Consider the following 18,055-nt stretch of genomic DNA (forward strand, 5'->3'; position numbering starts at 1 on the left):
CGGCAGTAGATGGAGAAGTATTCTTTATGCAGTATCGCCATCTGTTGGATTCTGCAGGAAACGCAGCGGCCCATTAACAGTGAAATCCTATTAACATCTTTTCAGAAGTAAGTTGTATTAAGTGGGGTTTACTCCCAGATAAATGACTCTAGTATTTTAGGCTGCATAACATAATAACAAATTCAGCATAAATAATACAAAATACCGTATTTTTCCATGTATAAGACCAGGTTTCCCCCCTAAAAAATAATGTCGAAAAATTAGGGGGACGTCTTATACACGGATATATCCCCCCCCATTTTCTTAAATCTGAGTCCCCCCAAAATAGGGGGAGTACTATACATGGGGTCGTCTTATAGATGGGAAAATACAGTGATTAACAAATCATGAATAAAACAATTATAATCGATAAAACAATATAGCCTTGCTTGCCAGAGCAGCCTTTCCAAATGTGGTGCCCTCAAAGTATTTTGGGCCACTACTCCCTGCATCTCTGATTATTGGCTATGCTGGTTGGGGCTGATGAGAGGGTACCAGCTTAGAGAAAGGTGTTATTGAGCTACAGAGAACATCTGTTCGATTCTGGCATAAGCATCATTCAGATATTTGAAGACTGCTATCATGTCTCCCAGCTATTTCAACCATAAAGTTCCTCAAAGGACTTGGTTTCCTGACCCCTCACCTTCCTGATCTTCCTCCTCTGGACACGTTCCAGTTTGTCAGTGTCCTTAAAAGTGTGGCTCCCAGTACTGAACACAGAGTTTGAGATGCCACCTGAGCAGTGCAGAATTAGGTTTGTTGCACCTCTCTGGGATTTTCTAAATTAAGAGTGGTAAACAAACCTTCAAGTAGTCTGAAGGTTATTTGAAAACTTGTCTTTGTGCTAGTCTGAATATGCACTGAACTCTTGCCTGTAACATAAAAAGGTAAAGGACCGCTGACGGTTAAGTCCAGTCGCGGATGACTCTGGGGTTCCGGCGCTCATCTTGCTTTACTGGCCGAGGGAGCCGGCATACAGCTTCCTGGTCATGTGGCCAGCATGACTAAGCCGCTTCTGGCGAAACCAGCACACGGAAACGCTGTTTACCTTCCCGCCGGAGCGGTACCTATTTATCTACTTGCACTTTGACGTGCTTTCGAACTGCTAGGTTGGCAGCAACATGTTGCCTGCAACATAGTAAACAGTAAAATAAGGAACTTCAGGTCATGCTGGCAGGTAATAGATCTATGGAACAGAACAGAAAGATTTCAACTCTTATTGGTCTTAGAAAGTTTAAAAAAAAATTCAGAAGTTTTCAGAAGTTGTGGGGGTGCCACTCAGAAAATGGCTGCCACGGAGGGAATGTGTCATAACACAAAATGGCTGCCATGGGAAGTGTGGCTTAACACAGTATTAGAGACAACCACCCTGTGACCACTTTATGCTTACCCATAGGAAGTCAGCTATGTCCTGACTCCTGCTGGTGCTGTTTATGGAGTTCACATGCTGCTACTGTCAAATAAGAACAGGGAATATCAGAAAATATATATATAAGAGAGCAGCACCACACTCATTTCAGAGAAATTGATTAGAGGATACCTGCACATTTTCCTCAATAACTTACTTTCTAGGAGAGCTGGAGCCTTTTTAAAATGAAAAATCCAGAGTTTGGGGCACCTGTCCAGGGGCTATTGGAAGCCCTCATGGGTGCCACAGCACCTGTGGGCATCAAGTTGACGACCCATGCATTATATGCCTCCTACAAACTGAGTTTGGAAAAGGGTCTCCTCTTAATGCATAGGCAAGTTGTTAAGTGAGGAGGCATTCCATCAGATATGAGGGCCCTAAGCCACTTCAAATTGCAGAGCATGCTTCAGATGATACCTGCATTCTTCCATACCAAACCATTCCCCAGTCTCTACACACAGAAAATTAGTATGTCAGAGAAAAAGGCTAGGATCCTTTCCCTTCATGTGCTAATTTTTTGTGGCAAGGATTTTTTTTTTAGTATGGGGGAGCATTCAATCGAGTGAGCACTTATTTAGAAGAAAAAATATGGTAGGCGGGGACATGACACAGGTTTATAAAATTTTGCACATTGGGAGCAAATGGCTAGAGAACACTCTTGTCTTCCCCCATCATAATAAAATATCTCAGGGCCACCCATTGAAACTGATAGGCAGTAGATTCAGGAGACAAAAGTAATTACTTCTTCCCACAGCACTTAATTAACTTGTGAAATTCAGTGTTACAAGATGAGGCGATGGACGCTTGCTCAGAGAGCTTTAAAATATAATTAGACCAATTAATGGAAAGCTAGGTCTATCAAGGAACATTAGTCATGATAGCTCTGTGGGAATGGGACCAGGTAAGCAACAGCGGAAGGTGATTGCCCTGCTGAGCTGCTGGGGGCAAACAGAATGCTGGACTTCACGAGCCTGCACTCAGTAATTGGAAGTGGAATTGTCCAGAGATCAGCACCTGGCATTCTTGGGCAACTGCTAGGACCCCGAAGGCCCAAGGGAAACTCCGATACATATGGCACTGTAGATACCCAAGGAATACTCAGAGCTGGCTGGGTAAGAATGCTGAAACGTATACAAACAGCATGGCTGGCATGTCTGAAAACTTTACTCCACAGCCTTAGACTCATTGTGTTGGAAGATACCGTTGAGGTCTTCTAGTCAAATCCTGGCTGCTCAACGCAGGATTCAGCCATAGCATCCTCAAGAGAAAACCATGCAAACTCTGCCAAAATGCCTCCAGCAAAGGAGAGCCCACCACCTCCCAAGTCACTTTTGTTTTTGCTCCATCTCCTCTGCTAATGCATTTGCATCTCTTGTACACAACACATGCTGTGTCACATCCAATTGCACAGACTGGTTCACTGTATCTTCACCCTGTACAGTAGTGTAAACCACTAATATAATTCTGACAGCTGACAAATGAGTGGCGACTACAGCATTTGCATCTCCTTTTGGCAGCTCAGCATGACTGCTGCTCCATTAATGGACTGAGCCCTGGATGATTGATTACAGTTCTGTGCCACTTTATCCAGAATGGCCCAAGGAGGTCAACCAGTTTAAAAACTCATAAGACATCTCCATAAAACTCTACAGTACACCGCTATTTTTCTCATAATAAAAATAATTATCACATTTTTGAAGAAAAACTTTGATAGAATATAGACCATTTTGTCAACTAGAATGCCTCTCGTCACTGTACACTTAAATGCAGGCAGATCCAGAAGACTTTAGCTCTGGAACAAACAGAAAAACATGAATTGCAATTCATGTAGTGCAGGAAAGATAGAGGGAAGCACAGCACCACAACTTTCAGAACATCATCTGCTAGAGCACCAGGATAATTGACAGACCCTCTTTGTTACGGTAAGTGAATGTGGTGATAGTGAGACTATCAAGTGCGTTTGTGTCTGATTAGCATGGAGAAGGAGAAAGTTAAGAGAGTGAAGAAAATAATCAAAGGAGAGATTGGATACTTTTTCTCCTTTTATTTGTTGGGGTTCCTACTTCACACTAGCAGTTTAAATGGTACAGTTTATTGCAAGATTGCTTTCATTTCTAATTAAAAGCTAAAAGGTGAATTTTCAGCTTGTTGAATACCTTTTGTTAAAGCTTGAAGTGTTTTAAAAGCTGAATCTATGCAGTCAAAACTAAGCACCACTGAGTTCAATGGAGCTTAATTCCAGGTAAGTACAAGATCACAGTCACACTGATTCAAAAACAGTGGTGTTGCGCTATATACTCCTGCTCATTGGTGTGTATGTGAACAAATGGTATGAAACACCCAACAAGCATTTTTGTTTAAATGTGTTTTTTCTTACTCTGTTCTGCTTTCGTTTTGATTGTAAGCCACCTTGAATATCCGTTTAAAAATCAGTCATTAAATAAACTGAGCAGCCAGGGTTTATCCAGCAACATTTCTAGCTTGGTTGCCTTTGTACTGATGCAGACTGAATGCAACACATAATTCATTGCCTCTCCTGATGGACCAGCTGCCTTTGGCTTTCCCTCAGCCATCATCACCTACCGGTATCTGCAGCCATTCCGATGGGCTCCCTGAACTGTTGCCATCCCAGCTGGTCATGACAATTTTTAACTCCTGATCCTGTCTCCCCCACCCCCACCTTTTTTCTTTTTTTTAGATGTTGCAATGGTTATGGTCTTGTAAGCCACCCTGAGTGGCAAATTTGCACTAAAAAAAAGGGCAGGATAAAAATGCTGTAATTTAGAAAGAAAGAAACTATAATAACTAGTGACCAAGCTTTATTTTATTCCTTTCCTTCCTCCCCATCACTTTTTCCTTGTGTGTACTGTACTGTCTTTTAGATTGGAAGCCTGGGGCCAGGGACTGTTTTCCAGTATAGACCTAAGGCATACTGGGAAGCTTTGAGAGTGTGCTAAACAGTGAGGCTAAAAATGCCTAAAAATGCCTGGCGTGCTATGGTCCATGGGGTCACGAAGAGACAGACACGACTAAACGACTAAACAACAACAACAAAAATGCTTTAAACTGGGAGGTGGGGGAACCTGTGTCCCTCCAGATGTTGTTGAACTCCAACTCCCATCAGCCCCAGAGATTGCACAGCAAAAGCTACACCAGGCACTGGAGGAGACAGTCAAGGTGGTTCTTACTCAGCCAAAGTCACTCTCAGTGAATGAACTGAGACTCTTCTCGGCTCACATTCTTGGTGGTGTTTTGGGGGAGTGTCATAACAACAATATTAAAGAGGTTGATATGTTTATGTGAAAAGTACACACATGTAATAGCGCTTAAACGTTGGAACTCCCTGCCCATTGTCAAAAAGCAATGCTGTACACTTTTAGCACCTGCTTAAAATTTTTTCCATACCCTCCAACATTTCTCCGATGAAAATAGGGGCGTCCCATTCTGTAATGATAATTTTACTATTTATACCTGACACATTTTACTGGGTTGCCCTAGCCTCTCTGGGCAGCTTCCAACATATATAAAAACATCATAAATCATAAAACTTTTAAAAAAAAAAACCCTTCCCTATACAGGATTGCCTTCAGACGGCTTGGGGGCGGGGGTTAGATAACTCCATACCCTCCAACATTTCTCTAGTGGAAATAGGGACATCCTAAGACCTAAGGAAAAGTGGGGCATTCTGGAAACAAATCAGAAACTGGGACGGCTTCAATAAATCAGGGACGTCTATGGAAAATAAAGACACTTGTAGGGTGTGTTTTGTTTAGCCAAGTCTAACCTGACACTTGTTTTAATTTCTTTTTAGCTTGCTATTTTAATTATTTTTGTATGTTTTTAAATACAAGCAGCGACAATTTTGCACAGGGGTTCTGTTCCGGGCCCCTGTGTCCATCAGCGGAGTTTGCATTAGAGCGCCCTGCCCCATTACATCCTGCCCCCATCCCCACCCCCATTCTGCCCTCTTCTGGGTCCAAAAAGACCCTTGCATTGGCGATCACGTGTCAACTGGACACACCTAAAATGGTTGCTGCCTGTACCTGTTTTTAGCTATCTTTTACTGATAAAATTAAATGTTTGGGGAGGGGGGTTGTAAACTGCTTAGCGGCCTATTTACAATCAAGTGGTATATAAATTTTGTTAACGCATAAATTTGAAAATGTGATCAGGTGGACCTGTGCTACCAGCACAGAGTGAGTAGAAGGAAGCTGAATGTGAAAAGAGCCCAGAATATATTTTAAGGCAGAGCTTTCCAAACTTTTCAGGTTGGTGACATACTTTTTAGACATGCATCATTTCAAAACACAGTAATTCAGTTTTATTAGCAATCTGGAGGTTAAACTAACCCCTTTCCAGAAGCACAGGGAGCGTTCGCGCAGCACACAGATTGGAAAGCTCTGGTCTAAGGGTACATGAGGCAGCTACCTTACCTGAAACTAAGCAGGTCTGGGTGTGGGCACCAACTGAGCACTCCACATATGTTGGGTTAGCTTCCAAGATGGAAATAAACAAATACACACAAAAAAATAAACTCTGCAGTGCCAGCCCAAAGCATTTTGTTGCCTGAAGTGGAGCACCTAACATTCCCTCTCCATTCTGAGCACAACAATTCACAATGTTTCACTGCACCATTCTGCCAACTTCACCATGCTGCCTTCCCACTGGGAGACCTATGAAAACTGGCCCCACAGTAATGGTTTGTGGAGTGCAAAAGCCGAAAAGGCACAATATGGCAAGGACCTTTTTACCTCCATCAGACATCTGCTAAGCTGCTGACTTCAGGCAGGCTGAACACCTGCCAGGGCTGCCGATAGATATGTACAAGCTCAACACCAGCCTGGTGGGGCAAGATACACCCCAGGGTTTGCTGCAACCCATATTCTGGGCAGAGATAAGGGGCTCAACAAGCAGCCAAGGTGGAACCGCCTTCTGTGCTTGCACCCAGTCCAGTGTGTGAGCTGTCAGGCTACAAGGAGTCACAGGGGAGGAATGGTCCTGCTTAAGAGCAAACCCAGGGCAAACTGGACACCCCAATGAAACTCTACAGCCTGCTGCAGCAAGAAACACAAGGGTGTTGTTGGGGGGGGAATGAGTACAAGTCCTACATCTCCTGCCTGCTTCTCTCCCCCAAATTTTTAAAAATGGGTTCTTTCCCCTTTAAAAAATGCTTACAGGATAGCTGAGTGCAGGGCAAAGCACAGTGCTGGTTGTGGTGTACTGTTTTTTTTAAGGGAAAAGCAGGGAATGTTAGCACAGGTGAAAAGTGTTTAATCAGCCCAATTCCTTATGTCTAGCAGTCCTGCCAGTGTTTGCTTAGTTTTAGAAGATTGTAGTTAATTAAGCCCTACTCAGAGTAAACACAAATTAACAAACCTCGTTTAGTCAAGTTAATGAACTTCAACTGGTCTACTCTGAGTAGGATTGCCCTCAGTATCTAAATGACAAACGCTTACAGAAGATTTTGATGTCTTCAAGTTTGTCTTACTCAAGCCTAGCCAAGGTGGAGCCCTCCAAATGTTGTTGGACTGCAGCTCACATTATCCCTGATCATTGGCCACACTGGCTGGAGCTAATGGGAGTTGTAGTCCACCAAATATCTGGAAGGCAGCAGCTTGCTCGCCCCTGGACTCCTAACTGCATGTTTCGGCAGCAGGCATTACATCAGTAAAATCCCAGCACAATTGGCTTGCTCTATCGGTGCATCATGAGAAAGCAAGAGACAAGGCTGCCATTGTTGCAAGTCAATAATTACAACTTAGGGCGTGTCCACACTTCCGCTTGTCCCACCACTTTCCCCCAGGGAAAACCTACTCCTTACCACTGAATCAAAGCAGACATCGATTGGATTTTCTGTGGATTGAAGTTTGCACCAATTCAGTGGTGAATAGTGGGCTTTCCCAGGGAAAGCAGTGGGGCAAACGGAAAACGGCTCAGGCCCACGCTTTCTAGGCACAGCACAAGCAAGGCTAAGGGATATGGTACAAGCCCTTAGCCCTTCTCAAATGCAGCCTTTGAGGCTGTAGTCCTCTGCATAGGAGTGAGGAACCTCAGGTCCAGGGGCTGAAAGTAGCCCTCTAGGCCTCTCTGCCCAGCAGTGGATGGAAAGGTGTGTGTGTTGTCTGTGTGCCTGCATGTGTAAACCTCTGACTTTTGTCTGGCTGGGATGCAACCTGCTGTAGAAAGATACAAGTTGCATGCATCCATTGCTCTGCCCACTTTTGCCTCTGGCCTTCCAACCACTGGCATGTGCTCCCTGAAAGGTTCCACATGAGGGAATGTGCTCCTCAGGTTTAAACGCCATTAAACACAATTGGGCTTATTTTAACCATGTGTTGGATCACCCTTAAAGTACCCCGTTTCTCCGAAAATAAGACATAGCCATAAAATAAGCCATAGCAGGATTTTTAAGCATTCAAGGAATATAAGCCATACCCCGAAAATAATACATAGTGATAGGCACAGCAGCAATGCCGGCTGCAGCAGGAGGAGGAGGGAAAAGATAAGACATCCCCTGAAAATAAGCCATAGTGGGGTTTTTTTTTTAGAAAAAATAAAAATCAGACGGTGTCTTATTTTTGGAGAAACACGGGTATGTGTAATTTAACTGGATCAACTTCTCTTGTTACATTCATCTCTTTCTCGCTCTCTTCCTCCCCCTCCTTATGTTGCCTTCCCTGTATCAGATTTTTAGACTGTGCTCATCCATTGAAGGACCTTACTCTTATTCTTCAAAATACCATGCACATCCATGATGAGAATAGCCCATAGTCAGGGTGATGGAAGTTGGAGTCCAGCAGCATCTGGAGAACTACATACTGTATTGGTCACTCCTAATAGAGATCAATCTACACACATACATACTGGAAGGCTGCCTTTCCAAGTCCAAGACTTGTGCCTTGCGAACAAGCTTCGAGTCCCAAAACCTTGTGTTTTTTTTTTTAAAATGATGATTTCAACATGCTGGAGATAAGCACAAATCCTGATGGCACTGTGTGGCTGCCTACCATTCTCTCTCCTTAGGTTGAGAAGCATCAGGAACCAATCCAATATTAAGTCAGGAGAGCACAGCAAAAGGGGTTTTTTTGCCTCCAAAATACAGAGACGGGCATGGATAGAGGACGTGAGAAAGCTGAGGAAGAACTGTCCTCCCTGCGATTCCACAAATAGTCTGATGCCCCTTTTGCCTTTGTGGCATTGGCCAAGCCTAGGGTGAGGGGAATGGGAACGTTTAGGGCCACCAGGAGCCAAAATTGTCTGGCTAAAATCTGAGGGGGGAGAGAAATATAGCTCAGTCCCTGCGCCTGGCCACTGCATCAGCAGCAGCACAGCTTGCAATAAATCCAGTGGGGAAACGGACCGAAACATTCCCATTATTGCAGGATGGCATCTGTACTCCCTCCCCGACACAGCCTCCTTTACAAACATGAGCCAGGCTCTCCTCACAAAAAGAGAGAGAAAGAGAGAGAGAGAGAGAACAGCCAGACAAGGTCATCCTAAGAAGCTGCTGGAAAAGAGAGATGTGACACACACAGCTTTCAGCCTCCTGTTCGGAAGGGCAGGAGAGATGAAAAGGCCCCCTTTGTCTCACCCAACCTGCTGCATGTGTTTGTTGTTATTTCTGGGTCCAAAAATTAGGAAGATGAGAATGTGGGGACCACAATGAACAATTTACTGACTTGTTTGCAAGGAGATTAGTAGACGTTGGCGAGGCTAGACGATGTTACATTAGAGCAAGTGTTGTGTGACACACTTTCCAGTGCATTCTGCACAGGAAGGGAAGGACAAGGGGAATACTACTGGTAGTAAGACAGGTCACAACAGAAATTAATAACATTATACATGGTATAGAGAAGCTGGATAGAGCTATATTTCCACCCCTCCCTTCCTTCTCCATCATACTAGGATTAGAGTTAACTAAATTGAGTTGATTGGCAATAGGTTTTTTAACTTGTGAAACTCAGTGCCACAAGATGTGCTGATAGCATCTAAGTTGCAGAAGGCTTTAAAAGTGGATTAGACTAGTCAAATTCCCAAGGAATGAGAACTCAATGAACAGCTATTAACCACAATGACCATAGCAAATGTTCATATTCAAAGGCAGTTGGTCACTCAGAATCAGTTGTGGGGAGGGAGGGACTGTAGGGGGGGCACTGCCTTCATGCCTTCCTTGTGGACTTCTCAGAAGCATCTCGCCAACCACTGTAGGAAATGGGATGCTGGATTAGATGGTCCAATCCAACAGGAGTCTCCTTACTTTCTTACTCTGCCGAATAAGAACACTTAACATTGTAAAGCAGTTTTGTGCACTCTTACAAACTGATACATCAACAGGGAGCAGGAAAACTATTGGCAGGCCTCTCGCTGCCAACTCCTTTAATTTTAATCCAAGCCTCACCAAGTCTGTAGATTCTTTTAAAGTGCAAAATCAAACAAACAAACAAAAACCCATGCAATAAAACTGCAAAGAGAATCTCTTTCATGTTCAAAAGGCCTATTTCCAGCCCCTGTGGTGGTAGGAAAAACTTGGCAAATGTCAATGTGTGACAGAGGGGGGAAATATTAAAGACTTTGATCCCAAAATAAACAAAAGAATAGCATCAAGAAACTTTTCTTTTTTATTTTAAGTTAAAATTCACGAGATTAAAACAATCTTGCGGGGCTGGGGAGGGCTGTGCTGATTCAGGTTTTGAAGACTTGCCCCCAGCTGCTTTCTCCCATTTCTATCTTTAATGGCTAGGAGGAGTGGAGGCTTAGGTTTTTAATTGTGGGAGGGGGAGAGACTGGGAAGAAGTTCCAGCTAAACTGGTTCATTGAAAAGGGATGTAGCCAGGGCTTTTTCCCCCAGCTGGAACTCACTGGAACTCAGTTGTGGCACCTCTCATGTGGGTGCCGTTGCCATTATAAAATAAGGGAGCTGTTCATGGTGAGTTCCGACATCTCTTTTTATAGCAAAATAGCACTGGATGTAGCTGCACATGGTAGAACATCTGTTTTGTACCCAGAAGGTCCCAGACTCAGTCCTCAGCATCTCCAGGTACAGGTGGGAATTGCCCTTGTATGAAACCCTGCCTGATAGAGTTACTGCAAGTCAATACTGAGCTACAATACTGATCTACAATATTAGGGCATCTACCTTTCATGCAGAAGTTCCTGGGAATGTCCACTGCCTGAAGCCCTGGAGAGCTGTTACCAGTCATTGTACACAATACTGAGCAAGAACAAACAGTGGCCTGGCTTGGCGTAAAGCATTTCCCGTCAGGGCAGAAGTTCAGGGCCCCACTCAGCAGAACTGATCAGGAGTGTCCCCAAAGACAGAAGGAGGACACACCATCTAAAGATTGGAATGCACAAGGCCAATAAATCCAGAGCCTAAAATTTGCTAACTGTACCACCGCTCTAGTGTATGAATTGGATGGGACTGGGTTTATCAACTAACCCTGGTTGTGTCAATTTCTGTTCAGAAGGGAGCATAGTAGGTGCAATTGAGCTCTTCTCCCTTCTTTCATTTGACAAGAAAAGAAGAAAAGGGGGGAAGATTCCAGGTAGATAACTGCACCCCACTCTCAGTCCCCAGAGAGACAGGCCTCAGGAATCTTGCCCACTTCTGTTACACTCTTAAGGGCAGTATCCCTGCCTCAGACAACAACAACTGGGACTAGATGCTAGAGTTCCTTTGAAGGGTAGATTTTCTCATATGACCTTCATTACGGGAAATAGCATTTCATATTAATAAGAATCTGCACATGGGAGATTCCAGAAGGGTAGCCTTGTTAATCAGTTACAGAAAACACAAACAAGTCCTACTGCACCTTAAAAACCTTATTGTGGCAGAAACTTTCATGCACTAAACAGAAGTGGGGAGCCTTTTTGGCTCCTCAGGAAAAACCCTTATCAGATCTAGGCTTGTGGGCCAAGTTGGACAGGCAGGCAAGGCCGTCCCCTCTCAATCACCTGATGTCACAATGATGTCAGGTGATTGGGAGCCTTGAGGTCCCATTGTTGGGACTTCAAAGCACCACACAGGGCTTGCAAAGTGCTTTAAATCACCTGAGGCTTGGGGTTTCCCCTTGCCAGTTTCCCCTTGCCAGTGCACTTTAAGGCTCCCAATTGGCACTGGCAGCTGTGGCTCTATCTAGCCCACACCTGTTGTCACATAAAACATCAGGTGTGGGGCAGGTGGGCATGGTTTTGGGAAAATGGGCTTGCAGGCCAAATCTGAACCCCTGGCCAGCCAAATTTGGCCCATAGACTAGAGGTTACAACCTACCTCTGTACTAGAGGCAACTTTATCAAATGTATGAAGCAGCACTATCCTCAATTGATACATGAGATGGGGGAGAGGATTTTAAACTTTAAGAATAGAAGTCATGACATCCCTAAACTGCACCTCTTATATTTTGTGGTATTTGAGCCCTACTGTTCACATCATCTCTCTGTCTCCCTGTGTATTATGAATCTGCTAACCAAGGACTGCATTTCATGCATCTGAAGAAATGAGCTCCCATCTACAAATATATAATTGTCTTTAAAAGTGCCCTAAGGCTTCTCAGGCTTCTCTGTGTGTTTGCATTTAGAGATTACATTGTAAATAAGTGCTTAATTATTAAGTAGAGGCCTGCCAAGACTCAAGTCTGCTCTGAACTTGAAGCTCTTTGTCATCATCCTGGAGGCATGGGGATCAGCCAGCATTGAAAGGTCCATGAGAAATCTTGTACATGCACAAGAACCAGGGGCCTATGTAACTTTACAGTCTTGTACAGAAATCTCCAAGGATTCAGGGGTGCTGAGTGCAGCAGTGCTGATTTGAGCAGGAATGGTAGCTCTTAGTGCAGCCAGTGAGCCTACCAAGGGCATGAGTGGGGTAAGGTGTCCAGGAATGTGCTTTATGGCAACATGTGCCCTGATGGGGTGGCAAGGAGGTGGCAAGGACAGTTCTGGATATGTTACCACCCTCCACCAAAGTTTAGTCTTCCTTCCCCCTCTCTTCATCCTCAGTTTGTCAACATGGATTGTAAGCAGTGTTGTTTTGTTTTGGAAAAGAAGACAGCATAGAAAACAAAGACCTATATACCAGGTGTGGTGTGGGGAACCTCCAGACCATGAGCAAGGCATGGCTTATCCGCTTCTCTCCCAAGTCCTGCCCACTCTTATTGCCCCACACCCATAGCCCCATTTTAACTGCTGCCTGCTGAGCAGATGGGCACCAGGGGAAGGGAGGTCTACACTGTGTTAGGTGGGGGGGGGGCAGCTGATATGCCTAGTGTTGCTGTTGCCTGAGAGAAATGCAAGAGACATTTACAGGTAGATTTTTCTCCTCTCCTCCATCACTTTCATGCCCCCCCCCCGGTCTTGTTGGATGCTGACTGGGTCTGATGGGAATCCAGCAATATCTGTGGGCCACCAATTTCCCACCCCTGTTTACAAGGGTTCTGAGCAAGAAACAAACAAATTTGGAGCTCTGGAAAAGAATTCCCAAACTGGTAATCTGGCAAAAACTGACTTCAGTTGTGGCTACACTATATTAGGCTTTCTACTCGCAGCTAAATGCACTCTCCTCTTTATTATTTCACACCTCACAGAATAGATATCACACAAATATCTGGTGAGTCAACAGCAGCAGCAGCAAAAAGAGAGGTCAGTGGTGCTGTAACTATTTACACTGTCCCTATAGAAAACATCTGCTGCACAGGAAAGCAAATAATGTACAAAGTCTCCACTATTGATCAACACTGTTCATTCAATCCTTTTAAAAATCTGTGTTCTTCTGCTCTGATACTCCCCCAGTGCATTTCAGATGAGATGATCCCCCTTCTCAAGGGTAATTAAAAGAATTCAGAGAGCTGCAATCATTCAGCAGCAGCATGTATCTCTGTGAACCATGAGTCATAAAGTGTAGTTCCTAATCTAGCATAGAATCTGACCGTTTTTTTAGGACACCCAGAAGCTTACGTTTCCTTCCTTCCTTGATTTTTTGCTCTCATAACCTTCAACAAAACACAGTCCAGATACCTCACAAGTATGCAGAAAACCCAAAACAGTACAATTACAATTAGCAACACACATGCAAATATGTCTATATAGCACTTGGGATTTTAACCCCAGAGTTTCTGCCATGAATTTCTCTAGTTCTTCTAATAAGTCCACAGGCAGAATAGCATTCTATGGCAGTGAGTTCCATAGATCTGGTAGAGAAAAAGCTTTTTCTGTCAGAAACTACATAGTTTAGAACAGAGTTTTCAAACTGTTTGAAAGTGAGGTGACTTGTCAGCAGTACTTAAAGCCTCCCTGCTCTGTATATCAACATATTTTTGATGGTGGGGGAGGGGCAAGGTGGGATCAATGCGCATCTAATGAATTGTCATATGCTAGCCAACATTGAGTGTAAATCAAGTTATGCTGTCCAAAAGAAAGTTACATTATATTTGCAACTCCAAAATATACTACTTGCACAGTGACACGTGAGCAGCACAGAAGTCGCTCGTGTCTATGCATCCTCATGGGGTTTGGGTTCACTTGTATGGGTCTCTCTGCTGCCAGAAAGTGCTTGTGTGCACCAGCCACCAAAAGGGGGCCTCCAATCCATTTCCTTATTGCTACTCACTGGCAAGGCTCTGAGAGTCTCGTATACCGCCGTCCTGCCCCTCATGTTCCATCTTTTCCCGACGCAGAGTTTGGGCGGCAGCCAGAAGGTTATCATGCTGTCTTCCCCATTGCGTTTCTCATTAGAGTGGCTGCAAAACGAACGTGTGCAGCTGCCTTGAGGTCCGAGGCTGCAGGCGGTAACTCCTTTTTTGCACTTATTAGAGCAACGGCAGCTACGTCTGCTGTTAATTCTGAACCCTAACGACGGTCTAAACAAAAGCAAGAAGCAGAGGCTATTGCAGCACTTAACTAATGAAGGCTCGACCTTTCTGCCTCATGTAGAAGCCAGACAACGCCGGGGAGGCGGATTCCCCCAGCGTCCGCGCGCGCGAACTGCCGTCCAACTCGCCCTCCTTTTGATCTCACGCCGTCGGATACACCTTGGAACGCCCCGGGCCCCGGTTACCTAGGCGACGTTGTCAGCAACCTTCCATCCTTGCGCCGCGGACGTTCTGAGCCCGCCCTCTTTGGCCGGCCTACGCCAATCGCGCGGCATCCCCCCAACCTGCTGGGGGCTGACGTCATGGCCGGTGAGTTCTCTCTCCTGGCCTCCGCCTCCTTCTCCTGTTTGCTGTTTCTGCTGGTGGAGCAGCGGCAGCGGCAGCAGTAGCAGTGCGGGGCGGGAGGAGCAAGCCGGCCCTGCCCTGCCCTGCCCGGCGCAGCATGGCCAAGCACCACCGCACACCGGCGCGCAGCCCGGAGCCCGTCATCGAGGTCAAGAGCAAGGTGAGCGCGCCCGCCCCCAGGGTGGGGGGCGGCGAGGTAGAGAGAGGGGGGGTCAAATCTGTTGCTGCTGATTTGCCCGGGAGAAAGAGGGGGAATGTGCTCACCAGCAGCAGGGCAAGCTCTGCGCATCGGCGGCGCCGGAGCTGCAGCCTCTCCAGCTCGGGAGTGGTTTTCCAGACCCACAAACGCGAGCTCCGTCTAGCTCGCCCCCTTACCCTCTTGTCGCTGGGGCCCAGGTCACAGCGGGGGGGCCGTTCGCCCTGCTGGGGGCAGCCTTGATCCGGCTTGCAGCAGGTGTACCGGGCAGCTGCCGCCACCGTCTCCCCCCCCCCCCAAAGGCTTGCACCAGCCCCACGACTTGACGGGCTTGCGCCACGCATCTCGCCCTCCCCACCCACCCCCGCTTTATCTCCTGTCCCGGGTGTCTGCTGTGCGCGTCTAGCCTGGCCTAGTGGATGGCGGAACTGGCCGATTGTTTATGCTTCCCCCCCAGCCAATCCTTCGGCAGTGTGGAGACTGCCAGCAGAGGATTATTGCTCCGATCCGTGGGGATTGCTGGCTTCGATGCGGAGTATGTGTGCGGGAAAACCCTTCTCCCGGGAAAGGGAACCGAGGGATGCCAGAGTTCTCCGCCGGTTATGCAATGGTGCACCAGAACCGGGAGCACCAGAACCGGGCATCAGACCCGTGGCTATTTAGCTTCGGGGCCTCGGAGGGATGCCGAGCTGATTTATGGAAGCGAGGGGATGCCTCAAGGAATCGGTGGAGCCGGATATTGATCCAGCGTTAAATCCGATTTGGAAGTGAAGGGAGGTGTGGGGTACGTGGTGGGTCAGCAGGTATGCAGTTCAGTCTTCTTGGGTTTATTAACGTGCCTTCGAGAGAGCAGTAATAGAGGCTGGAGAGAGATCCTTTACGGTTTATTTCCCTCCCCAAATACGCATTGCAAATGCGAGGACACATCTCCAACTTCAGACTAGAAGGTTGCAGAACCCAACTGATCTTTCTTAGAATTCTACTGACCATTGACATTAATTCTCCCTTGGGATTAAATTTGTTGTTCTCTTTAGAGGGTCAGAATTTTCCAACAGGCAACTGGCTGGGACAGACAGGCACACCCCAGATTATATACAGTACAGCATTTCTGGAGCACCCCCTGACTTAAGTCCAATGAGGAATCATGGCTATTTGGTAAAGCACGTGCTTTGCATGCAAAATGTCCCAGGATGAATCCCTGAATTTCTAGTTAAAAGGTTTGGGTAATGGGACAGACCTCTGCCTAGGACCCTGGAGAGATGGTGCCAGTCAGAGGCAGAGGACAACATGGAGCTGAGTGTGCGAATAACCTGATAAGGCAAGCATTATCCAAGGTTTCCTGTTTGGCTTTAATAGGCTGTTTGTTGCTCTAATTTATATCCTGCCTTTAAGAACACAAATCCTTTGACAAGGTCCCAGGTTTGGACCCTGACATCTTCAGGTAGGGCCGCGAAAGGTGCCAGCCTAAAATTCTGGAGAGCTGTCATTGGTCAGCATAGAGGATACTGAGCTGGTATGAAAAACGGCCCCCAAATAAAATTAGAATCTGACAATATTAAAAACTCATCAGTCGATGAAACTGCAGGGCAGAAGAAAGAAGCCTGTGGCCCTCCAAATGCTGCTGAATTGCAGCCCCCATCATTGCTAACCATTGGCTATGGTTAGCAGGGGCTGATGGGAGTTGGAGTCCAACAACATCTGGAGGGCCACAGGTTTCCTACCCCTGCTGTAGGGGCATGAAATAGTCCAGCTCAAATAGGAGCAAGTACCTGGTATTGTTTTCACCTGCTTTTGTCCTTCTCTCCCTCTTTCTCGATCAGAGCCATAGCCGGATGATGCGCCCTTGGCAGAACCATCCAGATTACACCCCCAGCCACAGACAAATTAGCTCTTCTTTCCACCTCTCCTCCAAAACATGCCCCCCATTCAATTCACCCTCTATTTAAAACTTTTTCTCATGAGGCAATAATATATACCGTATATTCCGGCGTATAAGACGACTGGGCGTATAAGACGACCCCCAACTTTTCCAGTTAAAATATAGAGTTTGGGATATACTCACTGTATAAGAAATACAACCCGGCGTATAGGACGACCCCAGACTTTTGAGAAGATTTTCCTGGGTTAAAAAGTAGTCTTATACGCAGGAATATACTGTGTGTGTGTGTATGTGTGTGTGTGTGTGTGTGTGTGTGTGTGTGTGTGTGTATATATATATATATATATATATACACATACTTTTAAGCCGATTTTGCAGGAGGGCCACCTTGCCACCCCCTAGTTAAGGCCCTGCTCTCGATCCTACTAGAACTGATGTTATTTCTCCCATTTGGGGATTCGCCACTTCAGATAAGGTTTTGTAACAGTTCATGATTTGTGAAAATGCAGTCTGCCGGGGGGGGGGCACACAATGCAGCTTCTCTCCTGGCTGGCCTAGGTGTCTCCTGGCTGGCCTAGGTGTCTTCCTGTAGGGCAGAGGATGGGAAACCTGGACCCTTGGTCCAATTTCATGTGATTGACAAGCATAGGAGAAACCGGGGGAAAGGGGGTGTCCCCACCAACCTTTGACTGTGGTCCCAGCCACTTATGACTCCAACCCTGCCCACTGCTGGATTACTCCTCTTGACAGAAAAAAAGGTTGCCCACCCACACACCCCACTGAAGAAGGAAGCTGCTTCAAAAGTTGTGATCTGCCTTGTGCACCTAGACTCCTACAGGCTCAGTTGGGGAGATGGGAGGTGACAAGGGGCACAGCTAAGCTGGAAAGGGAAATGCTGCTTGTTGTTGTTGTTTAGTCGTTTAGTCGTGTCCGACTCTTCGTGACCCCATGGACCATAGCACGCCAGGCGCTCCTGTCTTGCACTGCCTCCCGTAGTTTGGTCAAACTCATGTTCGTAGCTTCGAGAACACTGTCCAACCATCTTGTCCTCTGTCGTCCCCTTCTCCTAGTGCCCTCAATCTTTCCCAACATCAGGGTCTTTTCCAAGGATTCTTCTCTTCTCATGAGGTGGCCAAAGTATTGGAGCCTCAGCTTCACGATCTGTCCTTCCAGGGAGCACTCAGGGCTGATTTCCTTAAGAATGGATAGGTTTGATCTTCTTGCAGTCCATGGGACTCTCAAGAGTCTCCTCCAGCACCATAATTCAAAAGCATCAATTCTTCGGCGATCAGCCTTCTTTATGGTCCAGCTCTCACTTCCAT

At 46.2% G+C, this 18,055-nt stretch overlaps 1 protein-coding gene and 1 long non-coding RNA gene across 4 annotated transcripts in view; one reads left to right on the forward strand and one right to left on the reverse strand.

The window, feature by feature from the left end:
* On the reverse strand, positions 1-14,178 carry LOC148685313 (uncharacterized). Its single transcript, XR_015950316.1, has 3 exons — positions 14,052-14,178; positions 1,430-1,492; positions 1-51 (listed from the first exon to the last, which is right to left on the reverse strand). It is a non-coding gene; the product is annotated as an uncharacterized LOC148685313 (long non-coding RNA).
* PARD6A (par-6 family cell polarity regulator alpha) overlaps positions 14,169-18,055 on the forward strand; it is a 15,485-nt gene continuing 11,598 nt past the window's right edge. Inside the window, exons 1-2 of one of the 3 annotated variants that reach the window (XM_088671046.1) lie at positions 14,678-14,818; positions 15,312-15,657. Coding sequence is in view for 2 of the 3 variants with exons in the window: in XM_035120193.3 (XP_034976084.1) it covers positions 14,756-14,818 (63 nt within the window). In the remaining variant the exon portion in view is untranslated. Of the gene's footprint in view, positions 14,819-15,311; positions 15,658-18,055 lie in introns of all 3 variants that reach the window. The other 2 variants (XM_035120193.3, XM_088671045.1) reach the window with 2 other exon arrangements.

Source organism: Zootoca vivipara, chromosome 6, assembly GCF_965207765.1.
Source record: "Zootoca vivipara chromosome 6, rZooViv2.hap1.1, whole genome shotgun sequence".
NCBI lineage: Eukaryota > Metazoa > Chordata > Lepidosauria > Squamata > Lacertidae > Zootoca > Zootoca vivipara.